The following is a 13,465-nucleotide window of genomic DNA, read 5'->3' on the forward strand; positions in this document are numbered from 1 at the left end:
GCGACGCCAGCAAAGACTCGTCCGAAGGCTAAGGCACTGAAAACGTGCGCCGTGATGTCCCAGTAGCGCCCAGTCCCCGCCCCGCCCCGCCCCGCCCGCGGGCTCAGGCTGCCCCGCAGCGTCCCCGCCGCTCGCGCCGCTGTAGCCTCCGCAGGCGCCGCGTCCACGCGTCCCTCCAGGGCAGCACGAGACTTCCGCGGGCGGCGCTGAGTCCGGGTCCCCGTCTCCCCGCCGCGGCCCCCGACCCGCTCCCCAGCAGCAGGTAGCGGCGGCCGGGTAGTAGGCGCGGGCAGCCGCAGGCCGCGTCGCGGGCGGGCACCCACAACGCACTGCTCCCCCGCCGAGCGCGCTCCTCGCCGCTCCGGAACACGGCGAGTACAGCCACCGGAAAGCGTGTCCATGCGCCTCGCGCCTCGCCGCGCGCGCCCACCGCCACCTGCACGGCTGCGAGGAGGGAGAGAAGGCGGGCTTAGGCTGGGCGGCGCCGGCAGCGGGCGGGCGCGCGAAGCACAGGGCGCCCACCCGGAGTGGTGAGGACACAAAGAGGTCACCCGCAAGAGGGAAGCATATCACTTTGAGGACACTAAGGGCTGGAAAGGTGGGGCCAGCGGTACTGGGGGGCCCTCGAGGGACGAAAGGGAGAGGTGGGGTTGAAGGCGAGGTGGGGACTGAGGGCTCAGGCATCCTACCGTAGTCCTTCCGGCAGAACTTCTTCAAGCTGATGCGGTAGCTGCCACGGGCAGGGCTGCAGTGTGACTCACAGTCTAGGGGGAAGGCGGAAGCTGGCCGATTTTCCCCCTCCTTTCCGCTCTTGCTCGAGCCCCATAGCCCCCTGCCCCAAGGTCAGACCAATCTGGACCCTGTTCTGTGTCCACTCACCCTGTGACTCCACAGGGCTGCTCTCCTCAGTGGGTCCTGGGATAGGAGTCTCTGCAGAGAGGGTGGGAAAAAGACTTTTTGATGAGGTGAACTGGACAAATAGGCAACAACCAGGAGCAGAGGTGTCTGGGGCAGAGCAGAGTCACTCACTAACGCAGGGTGCCACAGGAGAGCGGCTCTGCTGGAAGCCTGGGGCGCAGCGGTTGCAGGTGAGGCCTGTGACACCATCCTTGCAGGGACATTGGCCTGTGGTCTGGTTACAGGTTTTGCCAGCCGCACCAACAGGGTGACAATCACAAGCTGAGGGCAGATATGGAAAGGTCCTTGTCAGAAGCTCATCTGGGGTTCTGGGAAACCAGAGTTTGAAAACATGCAGGTGGCAGGCTCACCTCTGCAAGCACGACGGTCACTCAGGGCACGGTCTGGGTCACGGTAGAAGCCCTCTCGGCAGTAATGGCAGTGGCGACCCGCAGTATTGTGCCTGCAGTTGAGGCAGACGCCCCCACTGCGGCGCCCGGATAGTCGGTACAACTCCATGTTGAATCGGCAGCGGCGGGCATGGCCATTACAGGAGCAAGCTGCAAGGAGAGGTGGGTCAGGGGCAGGCCCACCTGATCTAAGGTCCCCAGGCCACCCTCCAAGGCCTCACCAAGGCAGGCATGTGCTTCCCGGGCCGTAGCCCTTTGCCATGGCCTGTCGCAGTAGAAGGGCTTGCAGCGGCCACAGTCAGGGCCCTCAGTGCCATGCCGGCAGTCGCAGATCAGGTGGCCTTGGGTGTCCAGCAGGCACCGTGAGGCATGCCCATTGCACTTGCAACGTCCACCCACTTGGAGCTCAGTGGCTGAGTAGGAGTAAGGGACCATGGCCTCTGAGTCCCTAGTGTCTCCCACATTTGCAGGCCTTGTGAGTAATATGCGGATATCTGTGGCGGTCACCCAGTCTTGGAGCACTGGGCTGCTGTCCAGATCCAGGCCTGGTGGGCTGCCGTCCTGCACACTGAAGGCCAGAAGGCCACCACCATCAGGTTGGGCCTGAGGTGCTGGGAAGCAGAGGGCCTCAGGCCCTGGGCCAGCAGGACCATCAGCAGGGGCAGGTGGTCTGCCATAGTCCAGGCCACAGCGGGAGGAGAAGTAGCCAAGCGGAGCCCAGCTTCGGCCATGGTCCTGGGATTTTAGCAGAGCCACTGAGGCAGGCGGGGCTGAGCAGAAGCGCAGGCTCACGAAGACCAGTTCAAAAGCCTTGCCCAAGGGGACTGTGAGGGTCACGTTGAGGGGTACCTGATGCAGTAAGTCAGAGCGCCAGCACAGTGGGCTTGCTGTGCCCCCTGCAGAGGTCAGAAGGGCAGAGGGATGTGCCCGCCGCGGGTCCGAGGCGTCACAGGCCCGAGTGGCAGGCCGCCCACATGTGCTGGAAGCAAGCACCTCACGGCCCAGGGCTGCGTTCACCAGGCCAGGCACGCAGCCACGGGGCGCGCCCCCCTCATCATGGCAGGGGTCGACGAACGCCGGTGGCCCGGGGTTCAGCGCGGCCCAGAGCGTGCCCGCGGTCAGCAACAGCCCCCAAGGCCAGTTGGGCATGGCCGGAGCCGCAGTGGGTCAACCAGCCAGTCGGAGACCCACGACTCGGCCCTCGGGGAGAGAGAGCCCGCTCCTAGACTGCCCTCCGGGCTCACAGTATGGAGCAAGCAGAGCCCCTGGGCGGCCCCAGCCCCGGTCCAGAGGTGGTAGCAGCCGGCAGCACGCCCTGGGCCGAGCGCAGCAGCGGGGATGTTGGCGTGTCCTCCCGCTGGGCCTGGAGCGATGACAGGCGTCGCCGCCGCTGCCGGTGCCTCTGCCAGCGGAGGCCCCACCCGCCGTCCGCCGCTCGATGCTCGCACTCACCCACCGAGGGTCGGGCAGAGCAGGTCTCCCGGCCTCCGGGGAAGGGCCGTGGGCGGGCGGGGCCTGGGGCGCCCTGGCCGCCTCCTCCCGACTGCAGCGAGGGCGGGCGAGTTGTGCCAGAAGGGGGTGGGGGGCGCAGCAGGAGCGAGCTTGGGCCCAGCCGGGGGCGGGGCTGCTCGGGCTGGGAAAGGAGGGGAGAGGAGGGGGGCTCGGCACAGCCAGAATCAGAAGCAGATTCAGATGTAGGCTGGGCCAAGAGGGGAGGGGGTTGGGGTCGGAGGGAGGGGCTGGGGAGCCAGGAATGCGCCAGTGGGAGGGGTCTGGAGGGGGCAGCTCAGCCCTGCAGCTCAGGGAGGACCACCCAGTAGGGTCCCAGGCCTGGAGCCAGGATTTGGCTGCTCCTTGAGTTGTGCCACGTGCTGGGCTGGGGTCTGGGCCATCTCCTCCCTTAAGTCCGTCGTGCAGGCATGGCCCTGGGTATTCCCCATGGTAGGGAAATCAAGTGTGGCTAGCTGGTTGTTGGGTGTCCCCAAAACAGCAGTCTGTTATAGTAGAAGGAACCCATGGTTGAGTTCAGGTCTGATTTCAATCCAAGCTGCTCCAATTTCTGGTTGTGTGAATAAGGACTCCCAGTTTCCTCATCAGCCAAATGCCTGTTATTTATCTTGCTTTGTGGAGCTGCTGGAAGGATTTAACAACCACACAGATATCACGCCTAAGCCAGGAGCTCAATCAGGGACCACCTGAGCTGAGCTAAGGGATGGGACCAAACTCATGCCCAAACGTTCCTAGGCCTATGAATATCTAGTGGCCTCATCAGGATGGACCCATAAGCTGGAGCTGGCAGGAAGAAAATGGGAGCTTCAGGTACAGGGGTATTACAGAACTTGGTCAGTTGTTGAGGACATGTAGAGTGGGATTTGACCAATGGGGGAAAATGGTCAAAAATGAATGTGAGCCTGCTGGCCTACATCATAGTAGGTTTTGGCAGGGTAACAAGCCCAGCTGAGTGGCCCCAGTCAAGAGGGACCAGGGTTCACTCTGGACAGAGAGACCCCCTTCCCTACCACCTTTAAGTCCTTGACAGAAGGGGCCAAACATTCCAGGGAAGGTTGGAGGTTTTCCTCCATGCAGTAGACGTAGGAGCAACCCCAAGATCTGAATGCCCAGCTTCAAAAGGGAAGTTGACCCAAGACCAGACCTGCAGCTGGTGGAAGAGGCCACCTGGGCACGTTTGTATAGGCAGAGTTGCCACTCCTACTAGACAGAGAATAAGAAGAGAATCAGAAACCCTGTGCTGTTTGGAAGAGAAGGAGTTAAAGGACACTGAAGTCTCCCAGGGCAAGCCAAAGGAGCAGAGGGAGCAAGAGGCCTGACTTGGAGAAGCAGGAAGACAGAGTGATGGGCACCTGGCTTGACTCCTGGAGTAAATGATTCCCCTGGCTCAGGCTCTTTCCTAAGCCTGATGCAGAGATAGTAGGCAGGGAATGAGGGGTGGATGGATGGTGGATGGACTGGGCTTGGAGGGATGGAGGGGCTGGAGGTACTGCTGGCTTCTCCCTTAGGCCCTGCCCTTTAGCTTCCCAATAAGAACGTGTCCTTTACAACAAGTAGTCATGGGCTTACACTCAAGTTCAGAACCAGCACCTGTACAGACACACTCTTTTAAGACTCTTCTAGTCCAGAGCCCCAACCCCTTTGGGATGGAAGGCACCCTGGTGGGAGTATGGGGGCTGATATCCATCTTTCCAAGACAGGGGAAAGGAAGACCCAGGCCTAGCACAGGGATCCCACTGGGCCTGGAACAAGTCTCCTAAGAAATCCTGCTGTCTTTGGACCTACAGAGCCCCCAGGCTATCAGAACTTAGGAGGCAGCAGCCTTTCACCCTTAAGAGTAGAGCCAGCTTTGTCTCCAGCTCAGCCTCCCTGTAAGCTGGGACTAGGGTCTGTAGACATCTGGTGGCTTCTGGTGTAGGTGGAAGTAAGTTCCTGGGGGACAGCCCTGATCAGACAGTAGCAGGGTAGTCTTGGAGCCCAGAAGACTATTGCATTACCAGGTCTCCAGGGAGGAGGCTGCTGGCTACAGAACGCTTCCCTGGAATTGCCCTCCGAACATATTCTCCTCTGCCTTCTAGGGCTGCCCTGGCAGATGATGTGATAGAGTTGGGGAAAGCTTTCCCCTCAACCCCCAAGGTAGGCCTGGCTCATTGCTCTTCATGGATGCAGCCACCTGTCCCAGTCCCTGACTGTGGGGCCTTTCATACCCTCCACTTCCATGGTCCTCAGGCCATCTTTAGCAATAAAGAGGCTCTCTGCCTTGTCTCCCTTCCCCCCACCTGCAACTCCTCTGGCTGTTACATCAGCTTCAGCAACTTAGAATTACAGCCCCTGGCTTCAAGCCACAGGTTGAGAAGAAAGGGTAGAGGAGGTTGACAGTCCCAGGGAACTGACAACTAATCACAGCCTAGGAACTACTGTCCCTTCCAGACGCTTGCAAACCACTTGTTCTAGTCTTGTGCGTTTATTGAGCGACTACTATGCCTGGAGGGGATCCAACCCGGCGCAGAAAGCAGATGGCTCCCTGGAGAGGACTTAGCACGCTGTGCCTCCCCCCAATAGGAGAGTGGTCACGCCAAGCCGAGTATACGTTCTGCCGCCCCGCACCCTGTGTGTCAGGTTCTGGCCCTATGCGCCCAGGCTCCAGCCCGCCCCGCTCTCAACAAGGCCTGCTCTGCCGTTGCGACCAGCTCTGCGCGCCAAGCGAAACGCTGAGAAGCAGCACTGACTGGATGGAGGGAGACTGGACAGGGAGCGGGGAGGGAAATGACCAGTAGCCCCCTCCGCTCAGGCTTTCTAAGGGTCCAGAAAGACAGGGTCTGGGGAAGGGGTTTCCGCGACCTGGAGGGAGGAGACAACCGGTTCGTTTTGACCTTGGTGGGGGGCGGGTGGGCTCAAGGCATCCACGGCTCCCTCCCGCTCCCGATGCCCAGCCCGCTGCCGCCGCCGAGCATGCCAGCATAGGAAGGTGACGATCAGGAGCCCGAGGCCCACGCCGAGAGCAGCCAGCGACGCGCCCTGGGCCAGGTCCAGGCGGGGTCCGCGCAGCGAGAAGGTGATGGTCGTAGCGGCTGCACCGGCCAGCACCGCTACCGCGCCAAAGGGCAGGACGCAACGCGGCCACGAGACCCCCGCGCCGCCAGTGGCCAAGAGTAGCGCGCGCAGGGCCCCGGGCATCTCCGGATGTGCAAGGCCCAGGGGGGTGGGATCCGGCTCAGGCGCGCTCATGTCGCCGACGCTGTGGTCACACCGGTGGGTAGTACCGGCACTCCTCGGAGGGTGGCTCCTGTCCCGGCCCGCCATGTCAGAGCCGATTGGGCCGGGATGCGGTGACGCCACCAGGGAATCCGGTGAGTTCTGCCTCCTCCTGGCTTTAGCGGGGGAATGGAGTGGGCAGGAGTGAATCCAGAGGGGGTGCCTCTTACTTGCTGAGTATCCTTTGTGTTGAGGCTTACTCAAACACCCCTCCCCCTAATGATCCAAAACCACCAGTGCCTAGGATTGGCCCCAGGACAGGTGGCTCATTGAATCCAGGTTCACTGGGCTACCGACAGAGCCTGGTTAGGTGTACAGTGGATAGTCCCCCTGCCTTCCTCTGGTTGGAAAGACAGATAACAAACCAAGTGAACCAGCAGAAGCCTGTAATCCCAGTGAAGAGGCAGGCTGAGGTGTGGGGGTTACAAATTGTAGCTAGCCTCAGAAATTTAGGGAGAAACTGTCTCAAAAACTTAAAAAAAGCTCAGTGGTCAAGCACTCCTGGATTCAATCCCCAGCACTTAAAAAAAAAAAAAAAAAAAAAAAAAACAACAAGACAATTAAGTGAACCCATCGATTAAATAATTCTGGGTAGACTACCCATTATGGAAACTGATGTTGGAGTGGACAGCAGCTGTGGTGGTGGGTTCATCCTGGGGATTGAGGGGTGCTCCAGGTCAGAAACTGGACATAAGCTCTGCAGGCTGCAACAGAAGGGATAGGCTGGCTAAAGGGGGGTGGTAAGATACAGGTGCTCCCTGGGCCTGAGCACCAGCTTACAGGGGGCAAGCAGTCCCTCAGGCTCTCCTCCTTTCTTGGCTCACTCTCCCCTGGGGTTCTGTCCCTGGAGGGACCCCTCAATGCAATAAAGCTCTTGGTTTCTCATTTTCTACTTTGGTCTCTTGCCTATCAGAGCATGTTTCTGGCCCACTGGGTCTGTTACAAGTAAGGCCTTTTGCAGGAGTTCAAGGAGCCACCGGAAGCTGTCACCATGGTATTGTAGGTCCAGCCTCATCCCTGCACACTTCATCCCGCTCGCCACAGTCCTAGTTTTCACCAGGTGTCATGTGCCTCCTCTCCTGCTGCATGTAGGGGCCTGGGTCTCTTGGGGAAGAGGCTGGTATTTTCCTGTTGCAGGGCCTCATCCTTGGCCCAGAGTGGTGAAGCTCCAGGGCTGTCTACACCAGGGGCCTAGGCCTGAGTTCCAAGGGACATGGTCAGGGCTCAGTGAAGGTCCACCTATGTACACTGGCCCTGGGTGACCAGCACAGCGTCTGCCCAGTACTGCAGACAAGCTCAGCTCGCTGATCTTCATGCCAGTCCACGGGGCAGTGGAATGACCACTACCCACTAGGAAAGCAGGAACAACCTGGGGAGTTGAGGCTCAGAGTCTAAGAATCAGGCTAAACATTCCACAGCCTTAGACCCAAGTCTGTGACTGCAGAGGCTTCCCCTCTGACCCCTACCCTTTACTCCCTTCCTGGGGAGGTGATGATTCCTTCCACAGGGGATGGAGAAGCCTCAGAGGACATGACAGTTGAGGGAGGGAGTGAAAAAGGTCCTCTTCCCTGATGAAGCCTAAGTGAAAGACAGGAGATCCCATACCTAATACAGCATTGGCACCAGGAGGTGCTTAGCACGGGGCATCATAAGACAGTGGGGATGGAGCTGGGGTGGCAATGGGCAGAGTGGCTGGCCTGTTCTATAATGGTAGCTGAAGGTTTTTTTGTATCTTCCAATAAGTTGAGGGGGCAGGCACGTTCAGGCATGCTGGGGCAAAAACACCTTGAGTGGTCCTGCCCCTTCCCTTATACAGAAGGAATATATGCATTCTTGATATAAATTCACTTGATAAATTATTTTTCTTTTTTTTTTTTGTGGGGGGGGTACTGGGGCTGGAACCCAGGGGTGCTTTACTCCTGAGCTACATCCCAGTCCTTCTGTTTTTGAGATAGGGTCTCACTAAGTTGCCAAGGCTGGCCTCATATTTGTGATCTTCCTGCCTCTGTCTCCCAAGGCCATGGGATTACATGTGTGCACCACCTTGCCCAGCTTCACTTGATACTACATTCTTTTTTCTTTTTTTGGTACAAGGGATTGAACCCAGGAGCACTTAACCACTGAGCCACATCCCCAACTCTTATTTTTTATTTTGAGACAGGGTCTCACTAAGTTGCTTAGGGCCTTGCTAAATTGCTGTGGCTGGCTTCGAACTTGTGATTCTCCTGCCTCAGCCTCTCCAGCCGCTGGGGTTGTAAATGTGCTCCATCACACCTGGGTTTGATAACATTCATATTAATAAAACCACAAACAAACAAACAAAAACAAAAGACACCCCCAGTAAGTCTCGCCTTGTATTAAGTATATGAACTTCCTAAAGTAGGTTTAATATCACATAGGAGATGCTTAGAGCTACAGCAAGAGAAAAGAGCTAGCTAAGAAAGGCTCTACCAGGCCCCTGGCAACATCTGATTTCCTGACAAGGCATAGGTATCTCTGGTCCCCCAGATCCACCAAACCAGGAAAATTATCTTCAATCCCTGTTCATTTCACCCCTTCAGGAGAAGGAGACTCCCTAAGAGGCCTGCCTGCTCAAGGGTCCTGAGGCCTTGGGGGGCTCCAGATGGCCCAACGATTGAGTCAGTAAGCAGGGTCATCTTGCAGGATGGTGAGGAAGCACTCGCCTCCCTCGCAGAGCAGGCTATGTACAGCTCGGCACATCGCCAGCCAAGATGGCCCTTGTGGCTCCTGAGTGTTCACCAGGGGAAGGAGCTCAGCCATTAGGACCTGGGGGCAGTGCAAGGCCAAGGTCTCAGTGGGGCCTGCCCCAGCTGGCAGCCCCAGGACAGGCTTCAGCATTCTAGCCTCTCTCCCTGTGCAGCTCATCCGGCACATCAATGTACCTGGTGGTCTACACATGGGCCTGAGGCTTACCCCCACCCCACCCCACCCCTGTCCTCCAAGGGGATCTTGGAAAAGGAACATCATACCCTAATCCCAGGCCTCCGTTCTTATAAACTGAGCCTTCAGGTGGCTCCAGAGTCAGCCCTCCATATGGTAACTGGCTCCACGGGTGCCCAATTGCACACTGCCAACTCATGCTCTGAAAGTACCTTTTCCAGGTGAACCTGCTGCTCCAGCATGGCCACCCGCAGCTTCAAGGTTGCCAGGGTCTGCAGCTCCTGGGTACTGGAGTAAAGGAGGAGCTGGGGGCTCCAGGCAGGGTCTACTCCACCTCCACAGGGTGATGAAGCCTGGGGGAGCCTCTCCACAAGACATGGTACTGGCAGCTGTTCCCTCACAGCTGCGAGGACAGGAGATATGTGGTCTCTTGGTATGGCACCCATGCCCAAGGGCCAGGGTTCATTCATGGGTCAGTACCTGACTCCCCAGGCACTTCCCTTGCCTTTAAGGAGTGCAAAACAACAGTGTGTGGCAGAGCATGGGGGTGGCCTGGGATTCACAGCAGCCAGAGACCTTCGTGAAGTCTCCTTTTGCCTCTGGGTTTTCCTTACTGGTGTTTACATAACTTTCTTGAGACTGACTTTGTATTTGAAGATAGAACCTTCCCTCTTAAAAATTTCAATCAATTAAAAAAATGTAAAGGATAAAGAAGCCCCATGACTCACCTCCCAGTATCTAATTCTCAAATGCTGCTTTCTCAGTAACTAAGTAAATGAGCAAACTGCTTAGGCTGATAGGTTGTTGGTGGAGAGGAGTAGGATAGAGGACCTGTTCTGAGCAGTTGAGGACAGCTGGCTGGTCCCACAGGACAACTGGTAAGAACCCAGAACACTGTGTGTGGGTGGAAAGGGCCTACCTGTCTCTGGTGCCAGGACTGGTCATCCTTCCTTAAGGCATGGGCAAGATGGGCTAATGTGCCCCGACCCTGGTTAAGACCTCAGCACAGGTGGCAGCAGGGGGCAGGGTCTCACCTGTACGCAGCACCTGCAGCCTCTGAAGATACTGCCCAACGATGGCTTGCAGCCCCTCCAGAGTGAGCAGACAGCGGTACTCCTGCATCCAGTCAGCAGGGGCTACTCAACAGTCAGGGAGGGCAGGGTTGGTCCATGCCAGTTCTGAGACCCTTCCTGTGACTGCCCTCCACACCCCCTCCACAACCCCACTGACCTGAGGAGAGCTCCTCCTGCAGGCGTAGTCTCACCATCACACAGGCCTTCCGCAAGCGCTGAGCCTCCAGCTCTATTTCCACAGCACTGAGCCTGGGGCCAGGCCAGCCTGACTGACTATGGGTCAGGGAAACTCCCCTGAGTCCAGGCCCCACCCATGTCCTGCCAGGTTAGAGTCAGAAGCACCCCCCTCACCTCCACTCCTGCAAGTCCAGTAAGCACCCCCACTCCCAACTCCTGCAAGTTCAGCAAGGATACAGTTGCCTGCAGTTTCTGCAGAAACTGGGCTTTGGCAGTGCTGGTGGCATCTGTGGAGTTGCTGGTTTGTGTAGAGTTGAGCTGGGCCCATAGGCTGAGATGTGCATAAGAGCACCCAGGAACCAGAGAAGGATGCCATTATTCCAGCCAGCTGGGCTGAACCGCCCAGGGAGGGGCCAGAGGCTGGGTGTCTATTTCTGCTGAAAATCAGCAGGAGTCTCTGGGGGAACCTAGAGGACACTGACCAGGACAAGGAAAGAGCTGACCCACTCTAGGAAGTGCTAAAGAGAATTCAAGGAAGGAGAGAGAAACCAGCAGTGACTGGTAACTATAACTGAAAAGAGACCTAGGTGCTTGCTCTGTACTAATTAACAGCACAAACATCTGAAAGGCACCATTTGCTTAACCCTCCCAGCATCTCTGTGAGTTTGGGTCTGGTCACTGTTGCCTCTAGCTCTAAACTTGGCGGAGGGAAGACAGACTGAGACTTGGAGACACCAAGTGTCAAGTTCAAGCCTTGCAGCTGTGAGTGGCTGAGCTGAGGGTATCAAGGCCACTGAAGCAGTGCTAGCTAGTCAGGCTCTGAAGATGGACAGTGCCACCCAGTTACAAAAGCAGAGGGACCTACTGGAATGTCTTGCCTACATATTCCCAAGCTTTCGATGTTTTCTGTCCCCATCCAGCCTTACCGGGAGTTCTGGGAAACCACCTTCCTAAAGTTCGCAGGCAGCTGCAGCAGGGTCCTGTCAGAGAAGCCAGTGTTCAAAATAGTCTCATCTCACTCTCAGGGCTGCTAGTCCTGCTCAGAGTCTATCAGTGGTGAGATCTCATACCCCTTCTCCCTCTCCAGTCATTATCAGACAAGACCCCCTTGGAAGGGGCTTCCCGAGTGACATGGAAGCCAACCTAGTCCAGTACTACCCTTGCAGAGAGAATAGAGGGCACCATGAACAGAGGGCCTGAGACCTCTAGTGGTTCCCATCTGGGTAGATAAGTGAATAGCCAGGAAGAAGAGGGCAGGTAAGGCTCCAGAATGTAAAACCTGTACAATCCCAGATTGCTGCAAAGCATGAGCCTCATGAGGTGGTACTCCAGGGCTCCCAAATGTAGCTCTGTGCCCTGCCCTACACCAAACCCCAGACTCCTACAGATGGCCAAGGTCTGAGTGAATAAAGATGGCAGATTTTCCAGTGAGGGTCTGGGAAACCTACCCCTTCTCCTTGAGTGTGAAAGTTTCTGCTGCCTGAGGAGCAGCTGATTGGGCCATCTGTTCATGTCTGAGGCCTGGTCCACAGCTAGTGGCCCTGGCTTCTATTGCCACATGGGAATTATCTCCCATTGACAGAAGCCTACGTTCAGGGTGGTCCTTGGCAGGCTTCCTAGGCTGGTGGATGCCCTTGGTAGCTTTTGCTCCAGAGGCACGGCTGCCAGCCCCACTCAAGGCCTGGGGTGGTGCTGATGCAGTGGTGTCAGGAGAGGCAGAAATCGGTCCAGATTTCAGGCGCAGAGTTCTGTCTTTTTCTCCAGCCTTAGAGATGCCTTTCCGCACCCGTACTGCCTTCTCCAGTGCCTGGGTTAAAAGCTCCAGCTCTTTGAGGTCCTGGGTGCTTGGTGTGTATGCTGTGAAAGCCAAAAATCATGCAGAAGTCCTCTCCACTATTCCAGGATGGGTCCCTCATCACTGCATGCCAGAGCTGGGCCAGTGGCTGCACGGGGAAAGGGTGGGTGGCCGAGATTTACCTGAAGTCAGGTCCTCTTCCTTATTTTCTGGCCTTGGAGGTGACTCCGGAGCCTGAGACCTGGCTGGTTCCCTGTAAAGACAGGGTATCTGTGGCCCGAACAAACTCCACCCCCGCCCCTCCTCCGCCTCAGAACCTGCAGGGTAAACTGGGTGGCACTGACAACCGAAACCTCGGAAGTGGGAGGCTGGGCCCGACCTCTCAGCCTCTGAGATTCTGCATGATTCCGAAGGGCTCCCGGGGTCCACGTACCAGGCCCGCAGCAGCCTTCGGGAGATGCTCAGGCTCCGATCTAGCTGCCGCTGTCGCTCTGCGCAGGCGTCAAGGGCACCCTGCAGCTCGGCCACAAGCCTGGAGGGACGCACGGTCAACTCAGCACCCCGACAGGCTTGGTGCCCCGCACCAGCCCTCCCCGCTCCCGCCTCGCCAGACCCACCGGCGCGCGCAGTCGGCCGGCAGCATGGACTCCAGCTTGGATTTCCAGCGTTTTGCCGCCGCCTCCTGGCTCCGCCCCTTCCACGTAAAGATCCGCCCCTTCCTGCCGGCTACCCAATCCTGAGCCTAGGACTCAGACCCGCCTCAAGTTCCGCCCCAAAATGCAGGTTCCGCTTCCAGAGGTCTGCTTGGGACTCCGCTCCTGCTGGGCTCTGGGCTCCGGCCGATCCGACTCCAGAAGTATCTTCTGGGCAGATGGAGGCGCTATTTTCGTGTTCTTCTTGCAGGGAACCATAGTTTAACGGTTGGCTTTATATCTCTTTTTTTTTGGTACCAGGAATTTAACCCAGGGGTGCTTTACCTCTGAACTACATCCTCAATCATGTTGCTTAGGGCCTCGCTAAATTACTAAGGCTGGCCTTCAACTTGGAATCCTCAGTGGGATTACAGACATGCCCCACCGCGCCAGGATTGTTGACTTTGTCTCAAACAGCCCTCATTGAAGGCAACTCTAAAGCAGGCACGAACTGTCTTGCTGACCCCAGGACCATCTACCACAGGGTCAGGAACATGGACTAGGTGAGAATGACTTGTTAAGATCAAGGAAGGGACAGAGGAAGTGTTCATTTTTGGACATAGGGATGAAGTGATGACATCCTGGGAGGTATCAGATAGAAATCTGGATATAGGGAATGAAGCATAGGAGATCTGGATCATGGCACACTTGGGCCTGGCAAGATGGCCCAAGGTTGGAGGAAGCGGGTGGCAAGGAGGGTAAGCTTCTCAGAGAATGGCCAGCAGTCAGTGTCCAGGAGGCAGCCATGGGCAGGCG

At 57.4% G+C, this 13,465-nt stretch overlaps 2 protein-coding genes across 4 annotated transcripts; both read right to left on the reverse strand.

Annotated features, from left to right (window-relative positions):
- Window positions 1-103: 103 nt before the first annotated feature.
- On the reverse strand, window positions 104-2,648 carry Ntn3 (netrin 3). Its single transcript, XM_027940872.3, has 6 exons — window positions 1,529-2,648; window positions 1,269-1,457; window positions 1,030-1,179; window positions 880-930; window positions 690-764; window positions 104-444 (listed from the first exon to the last, which is right to left on the reverse strand). Exons 1-6 carry the CDS (start codon window positions 2,454-2,456, stop codon window positions 104-106), a joined length of 1,734 nt encoding a protein of 577 aa, XP_027796673.2. The 5' UTR covers window positions 2,457-2,648.
- A 5,556-nt stretch (window positions 2,649-8,204) lies between these two features.
- Window positions 8,205-12,704, reverse strand: Tedc2 (tubulin epsilon and delta complex 2). Of its 3 annotated transcripts, none has more exons than XM_071605406.1 (10): window positions 12,635-12,704; window positions 12,397-12,549; window positions 12,200-12,270; window positions 11,671-12,079; window positions 11,149-11,202; window positions 10,460-10,553; window positions 10,203-10,314; window positions 10,007-10,108; window positions 9,185-9,375; window positions 8,205-8,345 (listed from the first exon to the last, which is right to left on the reverse strand). In XM_071605406.1, exons 1-10 carry the CDS (start codon window positions 12,658-12,660, stop codon window positions 8,340-8,342), a joined length of 1,218 nt encoding a protein of 405 aa, XP_071461507.1. In that variant the 5' UTR covers window positions 12,661-12,704; the 3' UTR covers window positions 8,205-8,339. The 3 variants fall into 3 exon arrangements, with proteins under 3 accessions (XP_071461507.1, XP_027796681.1, XP_071461506.1); XM_027940880.2 differs by lacking the exon at window positions 8,205-8,345 and adding an exon at window positions 8,412-8,858 and having other exon boundaries at window positions 12,451-12,549; XM_071605405.1 differs by lacking the exon at window positions 8,205-8,345 and adding an exon at window positions 8,412-8,858.
- Window positions 12,705-13,465: the final 761 nt, after the last annotated feature.

This window comes from Marmota flaviventris, chromosome 19 (assembly GCF_047511675.1).
Source record: "Marmota flaviventris isolate mMarFla1 chromosome 19, mMarFla1.hap1, whole genome shotgun sequence".
Classification (NCBI taxonomy): domain Eukaryota; kingdom Metazoa; phylum Chordata; class Mammalia; order Rodentia; family Sciuridae; genus Marmota; species Marmota flaviventris.